This window comes from Alosa alosa, chromosome 18, assembly GCF_017589495.1.
Source record: "Alosa alosa isolate M-15738 ecotype Scorff River chromosome 18, AALO_Geno_1.1, whole genome shotgun sequence".
NCBI lineage: Eukaryota > Metazoa > Chordata > Actinopteri > Clupeiformes > Clupeidae > Alosa > Alosa alosa.
This window is the reverse complement of record NC_063206.1, coordinates 28,938,407-28,962,228: the sequence shown is the minus strand read 5'-3', so window position 1 is coordinate 28,962,228 and position 23,822 is coordinate 28,938,407. Positions and strand designations below refer to the sequence as shown.

Here is a 23,822-nt window from a genome sequence, read left to right as displayed (position 1 = left end):
AGTCAGTCTCCTTTCTTGTTGTGTGTGTTATTATATCAGTACAGTTTTGTCATCCACATTGTAATCAGCAGTTAGCTGTAGTTGTTTTAGATTTAGTTGAATGTTTAGATATATACACTTTCAATTTAATCCAAAAGAGCATATTTCAGAATAACATTGTTTCTTTACTTGAACTGTTTAATGCTTTAGGGGCTACAAATGTTACATCTTTTCAAAAAAGTATGCTTAAAAGAAATGCAGGAAACGCCTAGGTCTAATAAGAAGTAATGGGTCATCTTAGCTGTGGTTGGGCTGAGGGGGGAAGGCTGATGTTTTGATTACATTCATTTTGTTCAAACTCAGCTTATTTGGATACCACTGTATGAAGATGAGACCAAATATGGTCAGGGCAATTATTGTATAACCGGCCATTTTGTATGTATTTCATTGTAACATTTCAGTAGCCTCTTATAATTCGTTTAGTTTTGCTTGTGTCAGTAGCACACTTAGAGTTGTGTATAATTGAGGTCCTGTCAGGTCTGATGGTTTTGAAGGACTGCATTTGGGGAGAGACCTAAATAGAGAAACGTATAATATCAAACAGATGTGAGACCAGCCAGTATGGTAAAAAACATCTATGGTGGTCATTTTCAATAGATTTTGTGCTCTTCTGAACTCAAAACATTTTTCTAACCAATATATTCATTTATTTATTTGAAGTTTATTTAAGAGGGACTATGCTCATACAAGAGACCCAGGCAGATCACAGTTCTAGCCTTGTCCAATTGTTTTGTAAATCTTTATGCTCACAGCTGTATTTGCCCTTCTTTTCCTTGTCCCCATTTCATGATTTGTCTAGTGATCCCAGAGGAGGTGCAGCCCAAGTTTGTGAAAGGAGCAAAACGCTATGGGCGTAAGAGCCGGCCGGACCGACCCAATTCAGAGCGGACTGCTGATACCGAGGAGACAGGACCTTTCCACACCGACCCGAGTGAAACCACAGGAGTGAGAAGGGCCAAACTCCGACGCTCCACTTCGCTGGAAAGCGTGGAGGTAACGGGCCGACGGCTTCCGCTTGAGTCATTTGAGAAAAAGCCTGTGGAGGGTTGGCTGGAGTTCATGATTGCAGCCAGGCGCAGGATTCTAAAAGAGGCAAACACGCAGAGTCCACTATAGCTAGATGGATTACTCCTGGCACTAGGACCACAGAAGCTTCTAGAAAAAGAAAAAAAAAGACAGAAGCATTGTGCTAGATTCACTTTGGGTATGGAGAGTGTAAGACCAGTTTGGTGTGCGGAGGGTATTACATACCTGAGTCTAGGCTCTGAACCCCCTAGGTAAGCAAATTTGAGGCGGTCTCCCCTGGCCTCAGGAAGTGTGGTGGTGTTTGGAATGTGAGAGTGGGAGCCCATTGAGCCTAGCCTAGCCGCCCCCACCCTCACCCCTTCGTGGTGCTCTTGGCTGGAGATCAAAGCTGTGTGCCCTGCGTTCTCTCTTGCTCTGTCACGCTCTCTCCTGTTATCCTTTTCGTTTTCTTTCTTGTTAAAGTCTTCCTTACTGCTCCATCTCTCTGTACCTCTTTCTCTACCTGCCCTCACTCTGTCATTTCCTCCTTATTGTCCTCTTTCTCATGCAGGGTTCTTACTTTCCTCTTGCTTTCTTTCTCTCTTACTCTTTCTCTTCCTCTCTTTATATCACCCTCTCCCTCTTCCCTTTTCAAATTTTTGGAAATGGAGAGGAAATTAGTCAGTCTTTTATGCATACTTCACCCTTTGCCTGTCCTTTTCTTGTGACCGACTGAGACATTGGAATGAACCATGCAGTTTGAGAAGGAAAAGAAAAATAGCTTGGCATCTGCTTAGCAGTAGTTTCAATTTCCTACTTTCGAATTGTCCATATCTTTTGAAAAACAATAGAGTGAGGGCAAAAAGTGGCCAGAATGCCTACTGTATATAATTGTTATGGATTCCATTAAGGCCTTAAAGACAATGGCAAGAGGATGGCCTTGTGTGCTAGTGTTCTTTGTTATGGGTCGCAAATTGTCTCTATTATATCAGTGGTAGGGAGGATCACAGGCAATCCCCTGTGAGGTGTGAAAAGTTGGGGGTCTCCTTCCTATTGTTCTAAGTGACAAAGATTTTCTGCTCAGTGTTAAGAGCTGACCAGGCTTACTGGGTCATAGTGGGGGGTCCATAAACATGTCTGATAGCTTATGGGGAGCCATTTGGCCCTGTGAAAATGTGATGTCAGACGTTAGAGTATACGTGTGTGTGTGTGTGTGTGTGTGTGTGTGTGTGTGTGTGAGAGAGAAAGAGAAACAGAAAGAGAAAGAAAGATTACACAGATAATGAGAAGTAGTGTATGTGGGTGGATGGGTGGAGACGTGATATGGGTCAGATCACACATACCACAACAAAAACAATGTTTGACCCTAATGCTCCACAAGCCAAAATTCATCACTTGTTTTTAGAATCACATCCTCTTATCCCGGAGTGTCTTCCTTTCCTTGTATTTTTTGCTGGTTGCTTTGAAATATTTAGGCCTTTTATGTAATGCTGTACTGGCAGCCTCCGTGGCTTGGGAGATTACATGTGTTTTAAAGCCACCGCTCTCTCTCTCTCTCTCTCTCTCTCTCTCTCTCTCTCTCTCTCTCTCTCTCTCTGTCTGGCGCATCATGCCACGAATCCAGTTGTTCCATGTTGCTCATTGCAACTGTAAACCCCTCCCACCCTGTCTGTAATCTCTTTTAAATAGTTTAACATTTCAACTGTTTACACATTATGTAAAAGGCTTAAACCTCTCTGGATTCCTACTAGATTCAAAGGGGAAACAGGAAGTAGAGATTTGGAGTGAGAGCAATAAATAGTGACAAAATAAAATTGCAAAATTTCACACACATACATATATCCAGCCTTCCATACAAACAAAGTGGCATTTCATTACTATAAAATCTTCTGACATAACATATCTCTGGCTAGTTCAGTTAGGCACATGTAATATGGGTGGCAAGTTGGATGATGGAGTCATGGGTGTGTGCACACGTTTGTTGGGGGAGGGGGTGGGCACACATTGGTTGCTATGACACAGAAATTCCGGGCTAGGTATTCTTGTGGAATTTTGCTCCGAGCGAGCACTTGTTTTGTAAATAATTGAACCAGTTCTCATAAATATTGTATATTTCTGGATCCATGCTTTTTTGTGTTGCATAACTTATTTTGTTTTAAATTTGCCAAATGGGGCAGACAACTTTTACTTTGGCTTATTCTCCAGTCACATGGCAAAGACTGGTAAAAGCCAATAGAAGTGAATATCATGCGCTTGAAGCTAGAAAAATGCCCCTTGCTGTCAATATGTGTTGAATCTTTTGTTGAAGCACTACCACTACTACTCTCTGTTATAAAATGAGAAGAAGAGTAATAATCCAATGTTAACATAATGTTAAAAATGGGAGTTCATCCCTGTAAGTCAGTGCTCACAGATTTGTGTGTTATGTCAGTGCAGTCTGCACAGCGACACTGTGTGACTGGGCAGGAGCCAGAAATAAATACTTGCTCATGTGTAATTAGTGCAGGTGAAGGCTGCCAGTGCATTTAGGCACCCAGCCTCTCACTGGCACCCAGCCTCTCTCCTCTCTCTCTCTCTCTCTCTGTGTGTACCAGGCCTTAAGGGGGATCCCACCACAGACACACAGAAGACAATAGGAAGACAAAGTGTCCTACTCCCTCTCTCCTCCTCCCTCAGTAGGGTTTGGTTTTGTGGGCCATTACGTAATGTTGTTCAATATTTCAAGCTGATGAAAATTGATTGTGGCTTGTCCCACATTGCGGCAGTGCCACATCTATCCTTCCCCCCTTCCTCCTCCTCTCCTGCTGTTTGCCCAGGGCTGTGGGCTGATTGACTCTGGTCATGACTTAGGGATTAAGTCGATGTGGTTCGCTCATGCTGACCTGCTCATGTGATTGTGTTTGACTGACATGCAGAGTTATTCATGTTTCTTTGTGGTTGCTGGTGCTGCCCTTTTTGTTTGTGTGGCGGAATGTCACAATGCAGTGCCATGTCAATCTGATTTTATTTATATAATATTTATATGAATGAAATAACATAGAGGTAGGGTGTGTAAGGTGGAAGACTGTAAAACATGTAAATTAAGAACGAAGAACAGCAAGTAATTAGTTAGGTTTTTCCTCATGTGCTTAAGAGGATTGCCCACTGGTTGGCGCCAGTGCACAACACAATCACAGTTTTACACCAAAAATGGCAACAACTACACACGCAAACATGCATAGCCTGTACCGACACAGTAATTATACAATTCAAAATGACACGCATGCATTGCCATGTTCACAGAGATTTAGTTTAAGTTTTGATGGCATGCGTGATGTCATGTACCATTAAAGGAATAAATTATGACACCAGTATGGATTTTCTCATCGATAATTGGGAATTGGTACCGGGTGTTATGTATACATACATACAGATACACACGCATACACACACACACACACACACGCTCGTTCTCACACACACATAAACTCACTCACCCCCCCCCCCCCACCCACACACACATACACACACACGCACACACACAAACAACCACTCACTCACTCTCTCTCTCTTTTAAACAGACGCACGTGCATGATAAGCCCCTTAGATAGGAGTGCAGGGCCCATATGTTGTGAGCTGGCGCTGCTCTGCTCTTTAGCTTGACATTACAGTCTGCTGGTTGTCCTTGCTCAGTGTTGTGGAAGTAATGTTGGCGGGTGGGAATTCCTTATGGTCACTGCATTGTTTTGTCTTTTGTTACTACCCTGTGCACAGACATGGGGTACCCTGTACTCTCTTTTTCACTATCCCGCTCTTTTTTCACACACACACACACACACACACACACACACACACACACACACACACACACACACACACACACACACACACACACACTCACACATACACACACACACGCATACACAGGGAAAAGGGAACCCACAAAAACACTATCAGTGTATTATGTAGCAAGCAAGTGAAAGATGTTATCTAAGCTCCCTTGAGTACATATATTTCCATGTCTAAGGACTTAGGTGACTCTACCTCAATGTCTATGTTTCAGAGTCTGAAGTCTGATGAAGAGACTGGGAGCAACAAGGAGGCCTTTCTCTCTTCTTTTGAAGCACAAGGTACTTGGGTTCTTCATTATACTGTATGTGGTGTAAAGGTATTGGACATTATTTGTGTGGTCTTAAGTCTCAAGAACAAATTTGCAAATCTAGCATCGTTATTTCAGATATTTTGTTTAAAGCCCATTATTTTGACATTCATTTAAAACGGTGGCTGGTGCCATATGTCTTTCTGTGTGTTTGTGTGTCTGTGTGTGTGCGTGTTTGTGTGTGTGCACACGCACATGTGTGTGTGTGTCTGCAGGCCAGCAGAAGCGCTGGAAGCCGGACAGCACAGGCAGTGGCCTGCACTCACCGGGTCTGCGGGAGAAAGTGACCGATGGGCAAGTGAGGGCGGTTTGGGAAGAACTGGGCGTCGGTGCCGGGGGCTCACTCAGCCGACAGGAGCTGTCACTCGTGTGCGAGCACATCGGCCTCAAGAACCTGCAGTCAGAGGTCAGCAGAGCTACCTACACACACATATACACACACACCAGTGGTCATTTCGTTAATGAAGACAATGACAATGATTCATGATTGTCATATTTTTACATGATTAATATGGGACAAGATCACCGTTCTCTTTTGTGACAACATACAATATTGTTGGCAAGATAAAGACAAGACTAAAGACTAAAACATACAGACTTTAAACCATTTTCAGGCTTTGAGCGCCTGTCTTGAAGGTCTTGACTGCTTGTTTGTGAAGGTTTGAGCTCGCCCTTGGGGCCTCATATTGGAAAGTTGTGGAAGCTGTGGGACAGTTGTATGGAGAACCAGTAGCTAGAGATACTCCCCAGTTTGGCTTCCCAATGAAGACGTTGTTCACCCCTGGTCACAGTCTGGGGCAGCCGTGGCCTACTGGTTAGTGCTTCGGACTTGTAACCGGAGGGTTGCCGGTTCGAACCCCGACCAGTAGGAACGGCTGAAGTGCCCTTGAGCAAGGCACCTAACCCCTCACTGCTCCCCGAGCGCCGCTGTTGTTGCAGGCAGCTCACTGCGCCAGGATTAGTGTGTGTGCTGAGTGTGTTTCACTAATTCACGGATTGGGATAAATGCAGAGACCAAATTTCCCTCACGGGATCAAAGATCAAAACTTATACTATACTTATACTTTAGGTGTCTCAAGGGTTAGGTGGGATGACAGTCACAGCTACTCACAAATCCTTCACCAACAAACAATATTATACAACAGGACCCAATTTGGACCCAAGCCAATTTTGAAGAATGACATGCAAGTATTTTGTGTGCTACTGGTTGTAACACTAGTTACTTTGATTTTTGCACTGCTTATTTTATGCCATAAAGTGTCAAGTTGTAACAAACACTCTGCCCCAGAACATCATTACCTGAGTGTATGAAATCCCTGAGGACATCATTCAATCTGTTCTTGTGTGTGTGTGTGTGTGTGTGTGTGTGTGTGTGTGTGTGTGTGTGTGTGTGTGTGTGTGTGTGTGTGTGTAGGAGCTGGATGCTCTCTTCAGGAAGCTTGATAAGGACCAAGATGGCCGAGTCAGCCTGCAAGAGTTCCAGATAGGCCTCTTCAACCATGGAGATCTGCCCGCTCCAAAGTCCTCGTCCACCCCACTGAGGCCTAAGGCCCAGCTGTCACTGTTACAGGTCAGTCAGAGAAAGAGCACACACACACACACACACACACACACACACACACACACACACACACACACACACACACACAAATACACAAATACCCCCATCCCATTTTCTGACTATAAAGCTGACTGTAGAGAGATTATTGGATGCTGGTAACGTGGAGGCTGTTGATGGGACTCTAGAGACTGTGAGGACTCGTAGCGGGGAGCTCGGAGGCCAGCTGGGGGATTAACGGGAACTGGTGGTTAACCTAGGGTTCCAGCCTACCATTGTGTTTTTCTCAGAGCTGGTGAAATGGGTGATATTATCTCAATACATTGTGGATTTATTGGTGAAGTCATTTGTTCCGTAACCAGCATATCTGGCCTATGTGAAACTTGCCTATCAGCAGCGTCTAGATTGAAGGTGGAGGAATATGTAGAAACACTCCTACTGAGATATTTTAAGTCACATTTAATCGTATTATGCTCTTGCAACAATAGATTATTAGGTTTGAGGTCATACAAGGGTTGATCTCTTACCTCATACCTATCATTGCAGCAAACCAGTGCCAGTATCCCTTGATAAACCACTCCCTCTCACATTGCGTAAATGAAATGTTTTCATCTGAACGAAATGCCCATTTGAAATCAGTGCAAATAAAGAGTATGTGGCAAATTGTGCAATGCACAATACTCCCTTTTTCTGAGGTGGGGATATTGTAATTGCATCACAACGAGAACTGTTGGCTGTTGTTGGCTTGTCTGTAAATAGTGTGCGAAAATGAAAACAAACTGAGCTGAACTGCGTAAAAACTCAAACAAATCAAATGTTTGGAATGGATAAATGACTTCAGCTCCACAGATGATCAAAGATAAAAACATAATTTATGTATGGCAGAACTTTTTATTCAGGCACAGAGCCAGGGCAGCCAAGTGTTTACCTTCCTGCTGAGTAGGACCACATTTTAAAAACCCTGATGAGTGATGTAACCTCAGCCTGTAACCAGTTGAGTTAATTGATAGATGGGTGGAGCTCCCACTCTCAGTTCTGTTTAACGCTATCACTCAGAAGCAAGCAAGATCTTTATGATGTACTGCACTTCAGGCCTCATATCTAGCTGTGGCCTGTTAAGGCGCAAAATTAAAGTTAACATTTGTTCTCTGAAGGCGGATAGTGGTGGCTCACCAAGGGTGAATATTATAAAACATCATTGTTTTCATTCCCTAATGTTTATCTACACTCAGCTTTATACTATTAAGTTCCTAATCTGTATATCGGGGTATTTAACTCATTGTGAAGTTCTGAAACAATAGCTTATGCTGTCTGGTGTAGACAAGCAGATGTTAAGAGTTTCGCCTCAACACACAATGCTGTCTCCAGAGTCTGTGTAGATGGTGAATATTGCACTGGCTCCATGACATAAGCGCCTGGGCAAGGAAAGTAGGCTAAGCCAGATTATGGGTTACACCAGCAAAAAAAAAAGACACTTATTAGTCGTGCGTGAAATTTTATTTATGCTGGTCCCAATCTTTTGACCAATGAGGGCTTGTACGGCACAGCGTGAGGTGGAGGTCAGTGGAGAAAGGGGTCGAGTCCGCCTGCGACTGTGCACTTGGCAGATCGTGATCCTTCTCGGGGCGGCCTGCTACACATGCTCATGTCATGGCCCGCTCTGTGTTTCAGCAGGCGTTCGATGAGAGGGTGGCGCGGTCCACCTCCCCGTCTCTGCTCTCGGCCACCGTGGGCCAGAAGCTCCTGACCCGGCTGGACGATGGGAGCGGCTGCACCAGTCCAGAGCGGGTCATCGCCCTCTGGACCGAGGAGGGCATCCGCAACAGCAGGGACATCCTACAGGTCAGTCAGTCACATGCCCTTACATGTCTGCCCTGATAGGCTGGTATATCTGTTAGGAATTTCAACACTCTGCTGTCAGCTATCACTGCGCAGGCTGATAGGAGATGTGAAGGTGACATTGTGTCTTTAGTTACAACAATGGATGTTATTCATTAGTGGCTATCTGGATTTCCTTTTGACAGGGATATGGAGGTCACCGTGAGTGATTTGAGTTATTTTCAGATGTGCCCTTGAAAAATGTAATTGCTCTCCCTGCACCACTTAAACAGATTTGATGTGCTTAAACTCTCTGGGGTCCAATGCTTTTCTTCATAACTAATTAGCTGTTTGTGTACTCCATAACATACTTGTGCATGACTCCTCCTTGCCTAATACTGTGTGCATTTTTAAATGTAATGGATGGAAGTAGAGTTTTTGTTTTACGGGTGGTTAATTAATGGACTAAATTAACCTCATATAATGAGTTTGTCCTTTCCAGAGTTCAAACCCTTATGCCTTATCATGTAACGACACATGGCGCTTGCATGCTTTATCTGCTAGTGTGTGCTAGTATGTCCAATGACTGGTGACTGCTTTAAAGCTTTTCATTTTGTCAAGTAACATTGTTGATCTTTACAATTGGTTAAAGATTTTTTTTTTTTTACACTGGGATAAAGATATTTGTGGTTGACATTTGAGGTTGAAGGAAGGTTTTGAAATGTGTCATGGTCTTCCAGACTCTGGACTTCTCGCTGGACGAGCGGCTGAGCCTGGTCGAGCTCACCCTAGCGCTGGACAACGAGCTGCTGGTCAGCGGCAATGGCATCCACCAGGCTGCACTCATCTCCTACAAGAACGAGATCCACTTCCTACAGTGGGTGGCCTACATTGCATTCACTTTAATTTGCTTTGCTTGAACATGACATTCAACTGCAGTCAAAAAAAAAAAGCTTGACCCATTTCTCCTCCATAATCCAAATCCAAACATCCCCAATGTATATCAAAAGAACATGTTTGTTCAATTTTGTCTCCATCTAGAGGTGGCACTAATTTTGTGATGCTGTCTGGTACATGCTGGACTGGTTTCATTGTGCAGTGATCTTAATTCCCAGTTTTGGAACAATTGCAATGTGTCGTAGCATGCCATTTTACTGCCTTTGTAGTAAATGCATGGCATTAATATGGTTGCACCATCCATGTTGGTCTGGGGTCATGCACTTTTCAAATCTTTAAATCTTGTGGATACAATGGTGCGCCTTTTGTGTAGTGGGTATGTATTCTGTATTAAGTGACACAGTGAGGTGGTCCATTGTTTGATGTGTGTTTTTTTTTTAAAAGGACTCTGGCTGATCAGGCATGTCGAGAACGGGATAAAGCCAAGGCTGACCTGGAATGGGCTGACCGAAGGAACTTGCAGCTGGTCAGGGAGGTGGATGACCGTCACGCCACTATGGAGTCACTCAATGAAACAAAAATCAAGTGAGAGAGATTACACGCCCTCCCTCCAAAGACACATATACCGGTAGTCCATATGCGCAGTTATTCCTGTAAACCAGACAATCAGTGCAGCCTGCTTTACTGGTTAAAGAGTCTCAGGTTGCAAGAATGCCAAAGAGTCACACTCTTCATGTTGTCATTGTAATTAATGGTGAAGCACAATGACGTAGTAGGGTGACTGTACTTTTGAGAGAGATTATTTTGAAAAACAAACATTCTTTGGACTGATGCTGTAAGACTTCCTAAGCATTTGTATAGTAAGTGAACACAGAATTATATTAGATATATTAGGTTAATAATTATTTTATTTACCAAAGGCCACAGCTTTCATTAATTTTGCACTGCTGCCCTCAGCTTGCATCGAGGTTTTTATATATATAGTGACATTCTTTTCTAAAAATGCCTTTAAATTGAATCAGAACAACAAAAAAGGCTCTGGTTGTGACTGTCCTGCTCTCTGATTGGCCAGGGGTCTGGAGCAGGATTTCCGGGAGAAGCTGACGGCGTTGCGGAGCGAGACGGAGCAGGAGAGTGAGGTGCTGATGCAGCAGCTGGAATGGGAGCGCGTCAAACTCCGCGAGGAGGTGGAGGCCCTGCAGGCCAAAGACGTCAGCCTGCAGGAGGAGGTGTGCAACGTCACCCAGGTGAGGAGAGCCGTGATGGTCAACACTGTGAGCTGGGCGCCACTCACTCCTGATGGTCATAGTTCAGATGGGCAGTTTATAGTCAGACATGCTTGGATGTGGTAGCTGTCATGCACTGTATTCTCAGTTAGTGACTACCATGTTGCTGCTGCTAGTTTGTGGAGGCTTTACCTCCAAGCATCATTTAAAGCAGGGGTGTCAAACTCATATTAGGCAGTGGGCCAGATTTGTTGGAATGAGACCTCATGGGGGCCGTCGTTGTCATGGTCATTTTCATTTCTCTGCATTGGTATCAGAGTGTTGTTAAATTATGTACTCCTTTACTATACCCACTCATGAGCAAACAAGTACAAATCACTCGTCGTTTACTCGTCATATCCTGCTCTGTCTCTCTTGAAACACCCTACTTCCATATCAGTTTTTTGGCCTCTTCCTCCTGATGATGGTCTGTAGTGCTAGGTTTAATCAATTTATCACAGAAATTGCTTATTACAAATTGTTGAAGACAGCTGGATGTGAATATCTTTTCTTTCTAATTTTTCCTTCCTACCCAAAACATCTTGGGGGGCCTGATCTGGCCCCCGGGCCTTATGTTTGACACCCCTGATTTAAAGGGACAGAGACATGACTAGGCAGTCAAGCTGCCATCAAACCATCAACCATTTAGCAACCACCTAGGTGTACATGCTGTGTACAGCTACCGTATCCATACTTCCTGATTGCCTGCATCACACACTCTGTGCCTCAGATTAATGGCAGTTATTATGAGGCAGTTGTTGCCTAGTAGTTGACCGGTGTGTGTTTCCCTGCCGCGTGTGTTTGCACGGTGTTAAATAACAGCTGCTTCGCTGTCACAGGAGAACGCTCGGCTGGAGGATGAGGCGAGCACGTTGAAGGGGAAGCTAGCTGAGACCGAGAGCACCGTGGCCAGGCTGCAGAAGGACCTGGAGCACCTGCTGCAGGACAAGGTGAGCGCTGGCTGGGGGAGGAGGCCTGTTACAGCGCGAGGTGAGAACTGGGTGGAGGGTGAGGTGGGCCTGCTGCAGCAGCTGCACCCAAATCCTGCTCATACTGCCTACAGACACAAACCGAAAGAAGTACTTCATAGAGACTATGAGATCTTTTGTAAGGAAACAAACGGAGGACTTTTATATACACACACATGGAATCAATCATTTTTAATGTATGTTTTCCCCCAGATTGAATTCCATTATTACTCCCTTACTCTATTCCTATGGGAACATATTTGTGTGTTGGATTGAGAGACATATCGTGCCTCGTCAGAATCATAATTCCAACCATAATTCCATGAATTTCCTGTCTAAAATTATGGATTTTTGTCAGTTTGCCAGCCTGGATCAGAGCCCAGCTGTCCTGGAAAACCAGGAGGAGCGTTTCTCTGATATCATTAAGGAGTATGAAGTCCAGTGCAGGGTGAGTACGTCACACATGCGCATGTCAACTAAAACTTTCATATACAGCTGGGGACATAAGTCTATTTAGTCTGTCTTCCTGTATTCCCCAAACGGGACTGATGTATATCAGAGGAAGTGACCTTGGGTCACCTGTACCTGTTAGTTTATTTTGTTTGTTTGTTTGTGTGCCTGTTGTCAGTGTGTAATTGAAGTGATGATTCAGGCAGATGCTCGCCCCCCTTGTGCTTCCCCTTTGTCTTCATCATCTAGAGCAGAAGATTAAGTGTCCAGGCTGTCTGTGTGGGCCAGGCATGAAATTAGATCAGACTTTCTGCGGACTTGATGATCTCCGAAAGTGTTTCACGTGTGGTTATTTTAAAAGAATGTAATGGTCTGCTTGCTTTGGCTTGCGTTGAAACCTAGCGTCTGCCATTGTTTTGTGGGAGTTGACGTGTGGAAGTTGAAACTGACATAAAGTGCCTAAAGTTTCACCGCTAATTGAGTGATTTGTATTTAAATGCACTCTCTCTGTGGGGACTAAGAAAGTGAAGGTGAGCCTGTGTACAGGGCTTTGATTGCTTTCTGATAGCTGTGTGATGGTAGTGCTAAGAGGCTGGCATAGGAATGAAATTTGCCATTGAGTTGCATGCCAGCTTGTAAAAAGGCTGGATGTTCTCTCCTTTTGCTGAGACCTATAGATGAAAGTTGCTAGAAGTGTGTGTCTGTGTGTTTGTTTTTTGCCGTGTGTTTTTGTCTATGAGACACCAGCACTGTTAACTGGTTGGAATGTATGCCATGCAGGAGTTGCGAGACAGGAACGACGAGTTGAGCTCGGAGCTGGAGATGCTGAAGAACCAGACCCTGACCAGGAAACCCAGACGCTCGAGGGAGAGCCTCTCCTCTCCCACCTGGTCTGGTCGCCGAGCACTCGCCAACGAGTCTGATTCAGGTACACTCAGGGCGCATTAGGATTTTCACCTGCACTAATTGGGATCACAGAATGTGGGTTGTAGCGTAAACGTTTTGTGTGTACTACTACTAAAGCCCCACCCCCTCATTTTAAGTCACTTGCGCAAAGCCACACCCCTCCACACAGAAGTAGTTTCGCTTTTTATTTGCTGCTGTATGAAGTAGCTGCATATGTCTCTCTGGTCAGCCTCTCCTGTTCCCACTCTGATTTGCACTTCTAGATGACCCTGAGATGAAGAAAGGCAGTTCTCCTCAAGTCAAGAAAAAACTTGAAGTGGAAAATAAAAGTGGTAAGAAATAGCAACAGTGTAAAAACCCTCACCATAAACTTACCTTGAATTATATCAGAATGGGATTTAGAGTGTGTGTGTGTGTGTTTCAGCATTGGGCTCCTTGGAGAGTCTGTCTGCACCTGTCAGTATAGAGACTGAGCTGGCCATGGAGCAGCTGAAGGAGAAGTATGAACAGGAGGTGCAGGATCTCAAGATCCAGCTGGAGACAAAGGTATGGAGCAAACGGACACAGAGAACATAGTAGTGGAAATCTGGTCCGAGATCTGTAGAAATACTAGAAATATTTCAATTGGGACAGATGTGCACACAGTGAGGCAGACATAGGAAAATGGATAAACAGGGTACACATTACACAGGTATCCATCATCAGCCTCCCTGGGAGAGACAAAAGGCAGATGATTTTGTGAGCGTCATATTAACCGTACTGAGATACTGACTTGTACTGAGAATGGCCACATTTACAGAGGCCTCAGACGTCATGTGAGCTTGTCTCCTCTCTACCTGCGCGCAGGTGAACTTCTACGAGCGCAGCATGGAGCTGATGCGGCGCAACATGGAGGTGGAGCGCAAGGACATCTCGCAGAGCTTCAAGGTGGAGATCAGCGAGCTGGAGGAGCAGAAGGCCCAGGCCGAGGAGCGGGCGGAGAGGCTGAAGCAGAGCGCAGAGAAGCTGGAGGCCCAGCTGCAGGCCCGGGCCGAGGGGCTGGCCTGGGGCTCGGAGCTGGACCGCCGGCTCCAGCGGGAGCGGGCCGAGCTGGAGCAGAACTACGCCCGTGAGATGAGCAACATCGTGCAGCGGCTCACGTCCGAGAAGGACCAGCTGGAGGCCGAGCTGAAGCTGAAGATGGATCAGGAAGTGCTACTGGTCAGGTGGGTGGCCAGGCTTGTTTTTATTGATTTCAAGAGGACGGACTGTTGAGGACTATTGTGGGTTAGCAGGTCATTTGCACTAGAAGTCTCAGTTTTTGGAGTGGAATTCCCTAAATTCTTATAATTGTAGTGTTTTGACCAGGTTGCTGGTCTATTTCTCAGCTGACCACAGATAATATTGAATCCCAATCTTGCATCCCTAAAACAGCCATTGTTCATCAGTTAAAGCCATGCACGTGATGAAATTGGGTTTCTTGCCGGATGGCTAACACGCATCATCTTCCCCTTTTATACAGAAATGAGTCAACATTTAGGTGCCATTCTCAAATTATGCATGTCTTGCCACCTAAATGCCTTGACTCATTTGCATAACCAACCAATATACAGAATCTCCATTCAGCAGCACTGTTTCCTTCAATGTTTAAGTACTGTGTGTGTGAGTGTGTGAACTTGTAATGCTGTCATGTTGTGACCGTATGCATGTAGACTCTGTGTGTGTACACACACACATTCATACCATAGGTGGAAAAAAAAATATGCCCTTGCACTGTAAATGTGTATGCGTTTTTACAAGCTGTGACTGTGTGCTGAATCAGGGAGGAGATGGACAGGCAGCTCTGTCAGTGCAAGCAGCAGTACAGCGAGGCCCAGCGCAGCCTCCTGCACCAGCTGCACTGTGAGCGCCGCCGCCTGCACGAGCAGGGCGAGCAGCAGCGCCACCAGCAGGGCCGCTGGGAAGCGCGCCTCCACCAGCTGGAGCAGGAGGCGCGCAGGGAGCGCCTGCGCCACGAGGAGCGCACCGGCGAGGAGCAGGCCCAGATCTGCCACGGTGCGGCCCTGGAGAAGAGGCGCCTGGACCAATCGCACCAGGAGGAGGTGCAGCTCCTGCGGGAGGAGATCCACGGCCTCCGGACACAGGTGGAGCTGGAGGAGCGGGCTGAGGTGGAGGCGCAGGAGCTGCGGAAGCGCCTGGAGGCTAAGCTGGAGGAGATGTGCGAGCAGCTGGAAGAGAACACGGTCCACCTGAAGTCGCAGGACGCCGCCATCCAGCGCCTGACGTCCGACCTGCTCCGGAGGGAGAAGGAGCTGGAGGCAGAGAGGACCCGGGCGGAGGAGCTGCTCCGAAAGCTCTCCCACCTGACGCAGGAACTGGACAGCGCTCAGGCAGAGGCGGCCGCACTGCGCAGCGAAAAGGAACTGATCGAGGGGAACTGTAACCACCTGTCAAGTGCCTTTGCCCTGCAGCAAGCGCAGTTCAAGGAGACAGACGAGGAGATGAGCGCATTGAGGGCAAACATGGAGAAGTCCCAAGAAGTAGTAAGGCTCAAAGAGGCAGTACTCACGAGACAAGTCGCAGATCTGGAAGTTCTTCAAGCGGAGAGAACCAAGCTCGGCGAACAGCTGAGAAGGCAGACGACAGACATGGAGCATTTGCAGACACGTCTCCAAAGTCTGACGACAGACTTGGAGCAAATGAGGAAGAGCAAGCTGAGCTTGCAGGAGGCCTTTCGATCGGAGCAGAGCAAGGTGACCGACATCCGGTCAACACTGGAGCTGGATAAAGAAGAGAGGGATTGCCTCGCTCAGGAAAACGCGGCCTACCGTGGGCTGACCAACACTGAGCGGGGATAAAGAAGAGAAGGCAACCAGCCAAGAGAGAACCGGGGAGCTGGGCACAGATTGACATGGAGATGGAAGGCGCCCAGCCTCAGGCGACCAACCAGCTTGCCGGGAGGCCTCGATGGAGGCGAGGTCCGGAGCTCTCCGGGATTGTGGAGATGGAGGCGGAGGCCGAAGGGTTCCGGGAGGATGTCCAGCGTATGACCCGGGAGCTGGGCAGGAGAGACTGCCTGGTAGAGGAGCTTCGCACCCAGCTGGACGCTCAGACGGCGGAGATGGAAAAGCTGTGGGCCGGAGTCCAAAGGAAGGTGCACTTGTTTGAGCAGGGCAAGAGCCTCTCCGGGGAGGTGGAGGAGCTGAGGGGTCAGCTGGTGGACAAAGAGAAAGAGCTCAGCGCTGTCAGACAGGAGGTGGACGGAGCTAACGCCCAGCTCCAGAAATCCCTGGAGGATCTGAGCCGGGCGGAGGAGGAGTTTGAGCGGGAGAAGACGAACATGAGGGAGCAGCTCCTGGAGATGGAGAACTTGGTCATGGCTCTGGAGGAGGCAGAAGGAGCGAACACACAGCTCCAGAAATCCCTGGAGAGATCCCAAGAGGAGCAGAGCCGGGTGGAGGAGGAGTTCGATGGGGAGAAGACAAGGATGAGGGAGCAGCTCTTGGAGATGGAGAAGCTGGTCATGGCTCTGGAGGAGGGCATGGACCCTGCCAGTCCACACAGGTTTGTCGCCGTGCGGACTGGTCAACCCAGGAAATGAGGCAATAAAAACAATGACTAACCCACACCCGCCATGATCTGAGACATTTATGCCTGCTGACTGTTGGATGCAATGAACTGAATAACTGTAGCTTCAAGTGTGTGTGTGTGTGTGTGTGTGTGTGTCTAACTTTTTTAATTATTATTTTTTTTCTCTCCGAATGTTTTGTATCTAATGGAATGATTATTAACTACAATCTCTTTCTCCTCGCATGTCTTGCACAGTTTCAACTCAGACTTTGTGGAATTCACAATTGTGCGAAACATTTTTCATCCACTAACTGAATGATTTCTTTTGATTGCATGGTAGTAGATGTTGCAAATAACACCAGCATCGCAGAAGGTCTTGGCTCTGTGTGCCGTGCGCCTGCAGTTTGTCACAACTAATCTAGATTGATTTGCTTTGAAAACGGAAAGCCATTTTTGTGCGTTTGGAAAAAATGCCTTTACCTTATGTTTCATTGTTCTAGTTCACTGACTGTGATTGTGTGAATCCATATTGTCCATCCATAAATTTGGCTTGGTGGTGTTGATGTCACATCATGGAGATGTTAACCATGTTTATGTGCTGTTTGCATCAGGGCTAAACTTGATGAAGTAAATTCTGAGAATTGTGCCCTAAAAGACCGACTGACTATGCTACAACAAGATGTGAAATCGCTTGAAGAGGAGGTTGACAAAAAGAGGTGAGTTTAAACCTAGGAATGATCAAGGGGTAGTGTTACAGAGCTGTATAATATGAACGCTATGATATGAATATGTATTATTTACTTTTATGTGTGGCCAGGAGGAGACTGGATGAAATGGAGCGAGAACATGAGAAGGAAAGACAGGAGGAGGAAAAGCTGCACAAAGAGGTAAATGTTTTACCCTCCACAGACCTGTTTTCTCTCAAAAGACACTCACACATAACATGCATATTTAAAACTTGTCAAAGCTAGTAGTCCTCAACTGTGTGTGATCTTGACTGACTTTCCTTATCTTCGCTTTGCTCAGAATGCAAAATACCGTGAGGAGGTTCTGGACCTCAGCTCGCGTAACCTCCAGCTTAGTACTGAGAATGCTGAGCTGAGCTCGCGTCTCCGTGCCGACCAGGGAGCCGTCCAGATGCTGACAGAACGTCTGGCCCAGGTGTGCCGAGAGCAGGAGGACGGGAAGACCACCATGCGGCAGCTACAGGAGGTGTCCAGTCAGCAGGAGCGGGACGGAGCACAGCTCCAGGCCAGCTGGAAACTGGAGCGTGAGCGGCTGGAGAGAGAGCTGACCGCAGCTAAGGAGAAGGTATGCTCATGGAGGCCAAGTTCTGAGAGCTAATGCAAGCATCGGTCATCAGTAAAATTGATAGAACATTGGTTTTAAAACTCCTCTGGGAATAGCCTTAAATTCTTTCATAGTAGCATAATAAGCTATGGAACTTACTGAGAATATGCACAAGGTGATGTTTTGATCTAAAGTGTCTATTGTCTTGCTGATATTTCATGTGTGGGATGTTAGAGAAACAGTCAGCTGGTCATAAATTACACTATGTCTATCCTATGTTGGTGACTCTGGTTGTGATATTTTACTTTTCTGTGTGGAATGCAGATTCAGCAGCTGTCTGAAGTTGAGTTAGAGCACCAGTGGCTTCAGCAAGACAATGAGCGGCTGCTTAAAGAGGCAGAGGAGAGAAAGCACAAGGTAGGGGGGAACAGTTCTCAGGTTGCCTTCCTAACGTGTTCTCTATTTGCTGAATCCATGCGAGTGGTTCTGTGTATTTAAAAATAACTTTGTTTAATGTCTTGACAGGTTGAGAAACTCCAGGAGTCACTCCATGCTGTTGACACTCAGACAGAGCAGCTGCGCTCCCAGCTCCAAGCGGCATCCCAGGAGAGTCATATGCACAACCAGGAAACTGCAGCACTGCAGAGAATGTTGCAAGACTCCCAGGACAAGGTAGCCCACAAATGCATACTTTCCTCGTGTCACATCACTCTCAGTAAAAAAAGTAGTGATTGCTGGAACAGGTTATTCATTCTGTCAAATACATACAGCATATGAAGCACTCGGGGCTTAAAGCAATGGAAATGGAAAGCCTTGTTCCATTATCAGAAGCCGCTAAACATAATTATCTATGCTTAAATCTTGAATGACCTAGCCTAAGAACTTTAAGCACTGTGTACTATAGACTAAACTCTGAATGTGTGTGTGTGTGTGTGTGTTCACTTGATGTCTCTCAGGTGAGGGAGCTGGAGATGAGTATGGGTCAGCTGTGCAGAGAGAAGGAAGAACTGCAGAGGGCCAGAAGGCAGCATGAGGATGAAGCCTCTCGCACTATGGAAGAAGAATGCCAAAGGCTTCATAAACAAAACCAGGACCTGCTTCAAAAGGTTAATATGACCCTGTTTTACATTCTCATGATACACGATGGTAATGGAATTATTTTTTTCTTTTTTTTTAATGTCTCTAGTCCAGAAATACAGAGATACAGAGATTGATACTTAACCAGATCCATGTTGAAAATAATCAGAGTAAACACAATTTAATTTCCTGTGGCAGGTGGCACAGCTACAGGCTCACGAAAAGGAACTGCGGAAGCTGACTCAAGAGTGCCTGACTCTAAAACACAAACAGACACAGTTAGAGACAGCTACACAAGATGCCAAGAATCAAGTGAGCCTTTCTTCTCTCTAAATTAACATAGTCCAAAATACCCCTTGGTCATAGAACGCACAGAATGCCAGGCAATGATTAAACTCTGAGAAACAATAGCCAGCACTGATGGCATTGCATCCATGCAGATTCCAGTCAGTGCCATTAAGTCTTATTATAACTAAAGTAGGCATTTTTAAACTCCTCTACTACAAAATCAGTGAGGTTAACCATTGACCCATTCATGTTTATTGTATGCAGAGGTGCTTTGACCTCAGTGATTACATGTTATCCATGCTCATATGGCAGAATTGAGAACTCCAGACTTGAGTGTATGTTTGTGCCTGCATGTGTGTGTGTGTGCGTGTGCGTGCCTGAGTGTGTGTCTGGGCACTTGTATCTGACCCCCCGATGCTGCGTGTCCACTCAGGCGCTGCAGGCGGACACGGCCCTGTCCGTGGCACAGGCGCAGCATGTGCGGGCGCTGCAGGACATGCGGGAGCAGGTGGGTGCGGGCTCCAGGGAGCAGCTGGGTCCCCTCCAGGCTCAGCTGGCTGGGCACCAGCGCCGGGGCCAGCAGCTGGAGGAGATGCTCCGTTCGCAGGCGCAGAAGGCTAGCACACAACTGGCACTGCAGCAGGTAAGGGGCAGCCATCCAGCACTAAGAGCTACAGTATCGGTGAGAACACTTTTCCACTGCCAAGGACATGCACAGAGCACATGGGACACGGTGGTATTTTTTTTTATTTAAAACTTCAGGCAATCAGCAACTGGCCGGGTACTCAGTTTTCCAATTTCAGCTAGTGTTTAGTTTAATTTATCTTCTGGTCTGCGCTGGCTGTGAGCCTCCCCAACCCCCATACCCTTAGGTATGAGCTACACCAGGCGCGTAACTGAAGCGTTCGGTTCGCAACGCGTAAAATCCTGGTCTATTTTTTTCGAACGTACGCGCCGCTGTCACGTCTGGTGTAGCTACTTCCAGACGTGATTATAGTGGAAGCTAATTGTCAAAGTCAAAGTCAGCTTTATTGTCAATTTCTTCACATGTTCCAGACATACAAAGAGATCGAAATTTCGTTTCTCACTATCCCACGGTGAAGACAAGACATATTTTACCAATTTTAAGTCCACAGACAAACATAACATTCAAGTAAACAAAAAAGTAAGTAAATAAGTAAATAAGAGGGCACATATAATAATGAAAAAATAAGAGCAGCAAAATTTTGTTGAAATTGTGCATAGACAGTCAATAAAAAAAACTAGTGCAAAAGTCAGGCCAATAAGAGGCTTGGGTAGTTCTGTTTGACCTGAGTAATGAAGAAAGTGGCATAGTGGTGCAAGTTATGTAAGAGCAGCAGAAGTGTTGTGTTTTCAGGACAACAACACCAAGTTGTAAAGTGTACAAGTGTGCAAGTGTTCAAGTGTGCAAGTGGAGTAGTGCAGGCGCCATTGTGGGTCCAATGTCCAGGATGTTATGTAGCTGAGGGTGGAGGGGAGAGGAGGGAGAGAGTTCAGCATCCTTACAGCTTGGTGTATGAAGCTGTTGGTGAGTCTGGTAGTGCGGGGCGCAGGCTTCTGTACCTCTTCCCAGAGGGCAGTAGATCAAACAGATTGTGAGCGGGGTGACTTGCATCACTCACAATTTTGGTCGCCTTATGGGTGAGGTGGGTGGTGTAAATGTCCTTCAGGGGAGGGGAGTGAAGCACCAATGATCCTTCCAGCTGTGTTCACTATGCTGCAGGGCTTTCCTGTTGTATTCAGTGCAGCTTCCGCCCACACAGCGATACAGCTGGAGAGGATGCTCTCAATGGTGCCTCGGTAGAATGTGGTCATGATGGCTGGTGGAGCACTTGCTCGCCTGAGTTTCCGCGAGGAAGTACAGGCGGCTGAGCTCTTCGCCAGTGATGCAGTGTTGGTGGTCCAGGAGAGGTCTTCGCTGATGTGCTGATTGTTCCAGCAGACACTACGCAAACGGAACAATTCAGTTACTCGCCTGGTGTAGCTCATACCTTAGTGCAGTGGTCCCCAAACTTTTTCTTCCGAGGGCCAGCTTGCTATGCCTGGCTCTAAGAGAGGGCCAGAGACTCTGAGTATATCAGTAACCATAAATAGCTTAGTGCTGTGAACAACAGCAGTCTACCTTAGTCGAATATTCCATTACATTTAATCTATAGGCTATTGCAATTTAATACCATTGTTAGCTGTGTTTATATTGCCATGCCATATCAGTGTGTAACTCAAATTAAATAATACTAATAAAAAGACTTTTGCATTCCCAAAAGCAGTGGTGGAGGAAGTACTGAACCTCAGTACTTAAGTAAAAGTACAAATACACAGAGAAATATTTACTTTAGTAAAAGTACCACAATGACAACCTTACTTAAGTAAAAGTAAAAAGTACCTGCTTTTAAATGTACTTTAAGTATTAAAAGTAAAAGTATTTGCATAATGAATTATTCTCTTAATATCTATATTCTAAAAGGAAAAATCAGTATGGGCTGTGGCATTTTAATTAAGCTAGTTTTAGGTTATACTCGACTAGATAGTTTTAAGTGCTTACCATCTGTGGCCCAGTTTACATTCTGACCTACAATTCTAGAGACTGTAATTCTGGTTATCTACTAGGGTGATCTGCTGAGTAATATCATTCAGCAAAACACGAGAGCCTGAAGTTTAACGGGGTAGACAAGGGAAACGTCGGGTGGATCGTAATGCCAATTATGCTGATTGGACAGAAAAGTTGCTGAGAAAGGTGTCTTTATGATTAAGTTCAGTTTCACTTGCGCAGACGCATAGACATTGAATGAGCGCTCACGTTACTACCCCCCAATTGTAGGCTATGCATCTTTATTTAATCACACACAATTAAGGAATATTTCCTAATCTGGAAAAATGTTACGTTTTTCCGCCACCGGGTTCATTAATAGTCTACCATTCATTTGTGCCGCAAATGATCAGACGTGTGACAGAAGCATGGGCATAGCTTCGCTGATCCGCAGATAGCAATCTCATCGGAGAGGAGGCCCTAACGCTGCAGATAACAGAGAAAAGCACAGAACACAGTTGCATGTACAGTGTAGCCATGGGTCTGGTGAATATAGCCTACCGAATGCAGATGGCTACAAGCTCACGCTTTGCCTGGTCTAGACTAGAAGCTTATGTTTCTAAGAATGCACGTAGCGCTCCAGAATCTTTGGTAGCAACCCCCCCGGTAAAACAAACGTGTTTGTCAGAGAGAAAAAAAACTGATCATAAAATGTATCGTAAAAAGGAACGATGGTGTTGTAGAAATGTAGCGGAGTAAAAGTACAGATAATTGCTGTAAAATGTAACGAAGTAAAAGTCAAAAGTATGCACTATACATTTTACTTAAGTAAAGTACAAATACGTGGAAAATTTACTTAAGTACAGTAACGAAGTATTTGTACTTCGTTACATTCCACCACTGCCCAAAAGTATATTTTATTAAAAATGGGTCAACTCTGAACTCTGAAAATGTAAAGTTCTCAAACTATGAGAATTTTATGAAGCGCTGAAGTGGTCTGAAATGACCACCATTCTAACTTTCACTCACCTGAACTTGTGACCTCTTTGTAGGCCTATGAACATTTGAACGAGTGAATACAAAATAGAAATAATTATCCCAGAAAGTCCCAGAAATATGACTTGAATAGAAGTTAGTTAGTTATTAACAATTAATTGATAAACTTTTACAATACTTTTGAGCACTAATGCAGTCAGCATAGGCCTCTTACATTGTTTGCAGGTAGGCCTACATTTCATTCCGTTTTTGATGGCAAACGTGAAACAGCGCCAAAATAACCACCAGTGGACAAAAAGAATATTACACGTGTACTGTTAAGACTCGCCATAGAGAATGAATGGGGGAAATTGCGGAGGTTATAGTTTGACGATGTCGTACTCCCGTGCGAGACGGTTGCTATATACCACGGACATGTTTTGGGGGGCCACCCAAAATGAGGTGGCGGGCCGTAGTTTGGGGACCACTGCCTTAGTGTCATTTGAACAGCTCAGTTCTGAGACGGTCATGGCATTAAAGTTAGACTTAATCTTACATTGTTCACCTTCACATTTTAAAAGATACTCGTGGGCAGTACAGCGTGAAAGTGACCAAATTATGGCAAAATTATATTTAACTCTTGAAGTAAGTCACTAGGCCTGTGCGGCATAAATGGCTGTATTGATATCTGATACACAAAGGCTGCAGCACCCAGGATGCATTAACAGGTCCACATGTCCATAGTAACATCTTTTCCATCCTGTCCTTCCCTCCAGGAGCAATACGAGAAAGTAATGGGGCATATGCAGGAAAGGATGGAGGAGGTGGAGGCTAAACTGAAGAATGTTCGGATGATGTTACAAGAGAAGGTCAATCAGCTAAAAGAGCAGGTGGGTTCTTATCACTCAATCCTAGTGACCCTTAAACTTAAACTGTCAGGAAGCACCTGAGATCCACAATCCTTTTCCAAGGAAATGCACATTCATGATTTCTATCAGCCAAGCTAAACACTGCCCTCTTCAATTTAATCTGATCATTAAGCTACAGGGAG

General features: G+C 45.6%; 1 protein-coding gene across 1 annotated transcript in view; it reads left to right on the top strand.

Annotated features, from left to right (window-relative positions):
* Positions 1–23,822, top strand: part of ninl (ninein-like) — a 28,275-nt gene that overhangs the window by 2,443 nt on the left and 2,010 nt on the right. Inside the window, exons 4-28 of the mRNA XM_048269259.1 lie at positions 839–1,032; positions 5,087–5,153; positions 5,398–5,588; positions 6,597–6,752; positions 8,415–8,582; positions 9,299–9,435; positions 9,900–10,040; positions 10,528–10,702; positions 11,560–11,670; positions 12,047–12,136; positions 12,919–13,066; positions 13,308–13,376; positions 13,469–13,590; positions 13,891–14,249; positions 14,846–15,852; positions 15,948–16,587; positions 17,205–17,309; positions 17,411–17,480; positions 17,620–17,904; positions 18,208–18,300; positions 18,409–18,555; positions 18,840–18,989; positions 19,159–19,272; positions 19,682–19,891; positions 23,548–23,661. Coding sequence (XP_048125216.1) covers positions 839–1,032; positions 5,087–5,153; positions 5,398–5,588; positions 6,597–6,752; positions 8,415–8,582; positions 9,299–9,435; positions 9,900–10,040; positions 10,528–10,702; positions 11,560–11,670; positions 12,047–12,136; positions 12,919–13,066; positions 13,308–13,376; positions 13,469–13,590; positions 13,891–14,249; positions 14,846–15,852; positions 15,948–16,587; positions 17,205–17,309; positions 17,411–17,480; positions 17,620–17,904; positions 18,208–18,300; positions 18,409–18,555; positions 18,840–18,989; positions 19,159–19,272; positions 19,682–19,891; positions 23,548–23,661 — 5,063 coding nt within the window. The remainder of the gene's footprint in view (positions 1–838; positions 1,033–5,086; positions 5,154–5,397; positions 5,589–6,596; positions 6,753–8,414; positions 8,583–9,298; positions 9,436–9,899; positions 10,041–10,527; positions 10,703–11,559; positions 11,671–12,046; positions 12,137–12,918; positions 13,067–13,307; positions 13,377–13,468; positions 13,591–13,890; positions 14,250–14,845; positions 15,853–15,947; positions 16,588–17,204; positions 17,310–17,410; positions 17,481–17,619; positions 17,905–18,207; positions 18,301–18,408; positions 18,556–18,839; positions 18,990–19,158; positions 19,273–19,681; positions 19,892–23,547; positions 23,662–23,822) is intronic.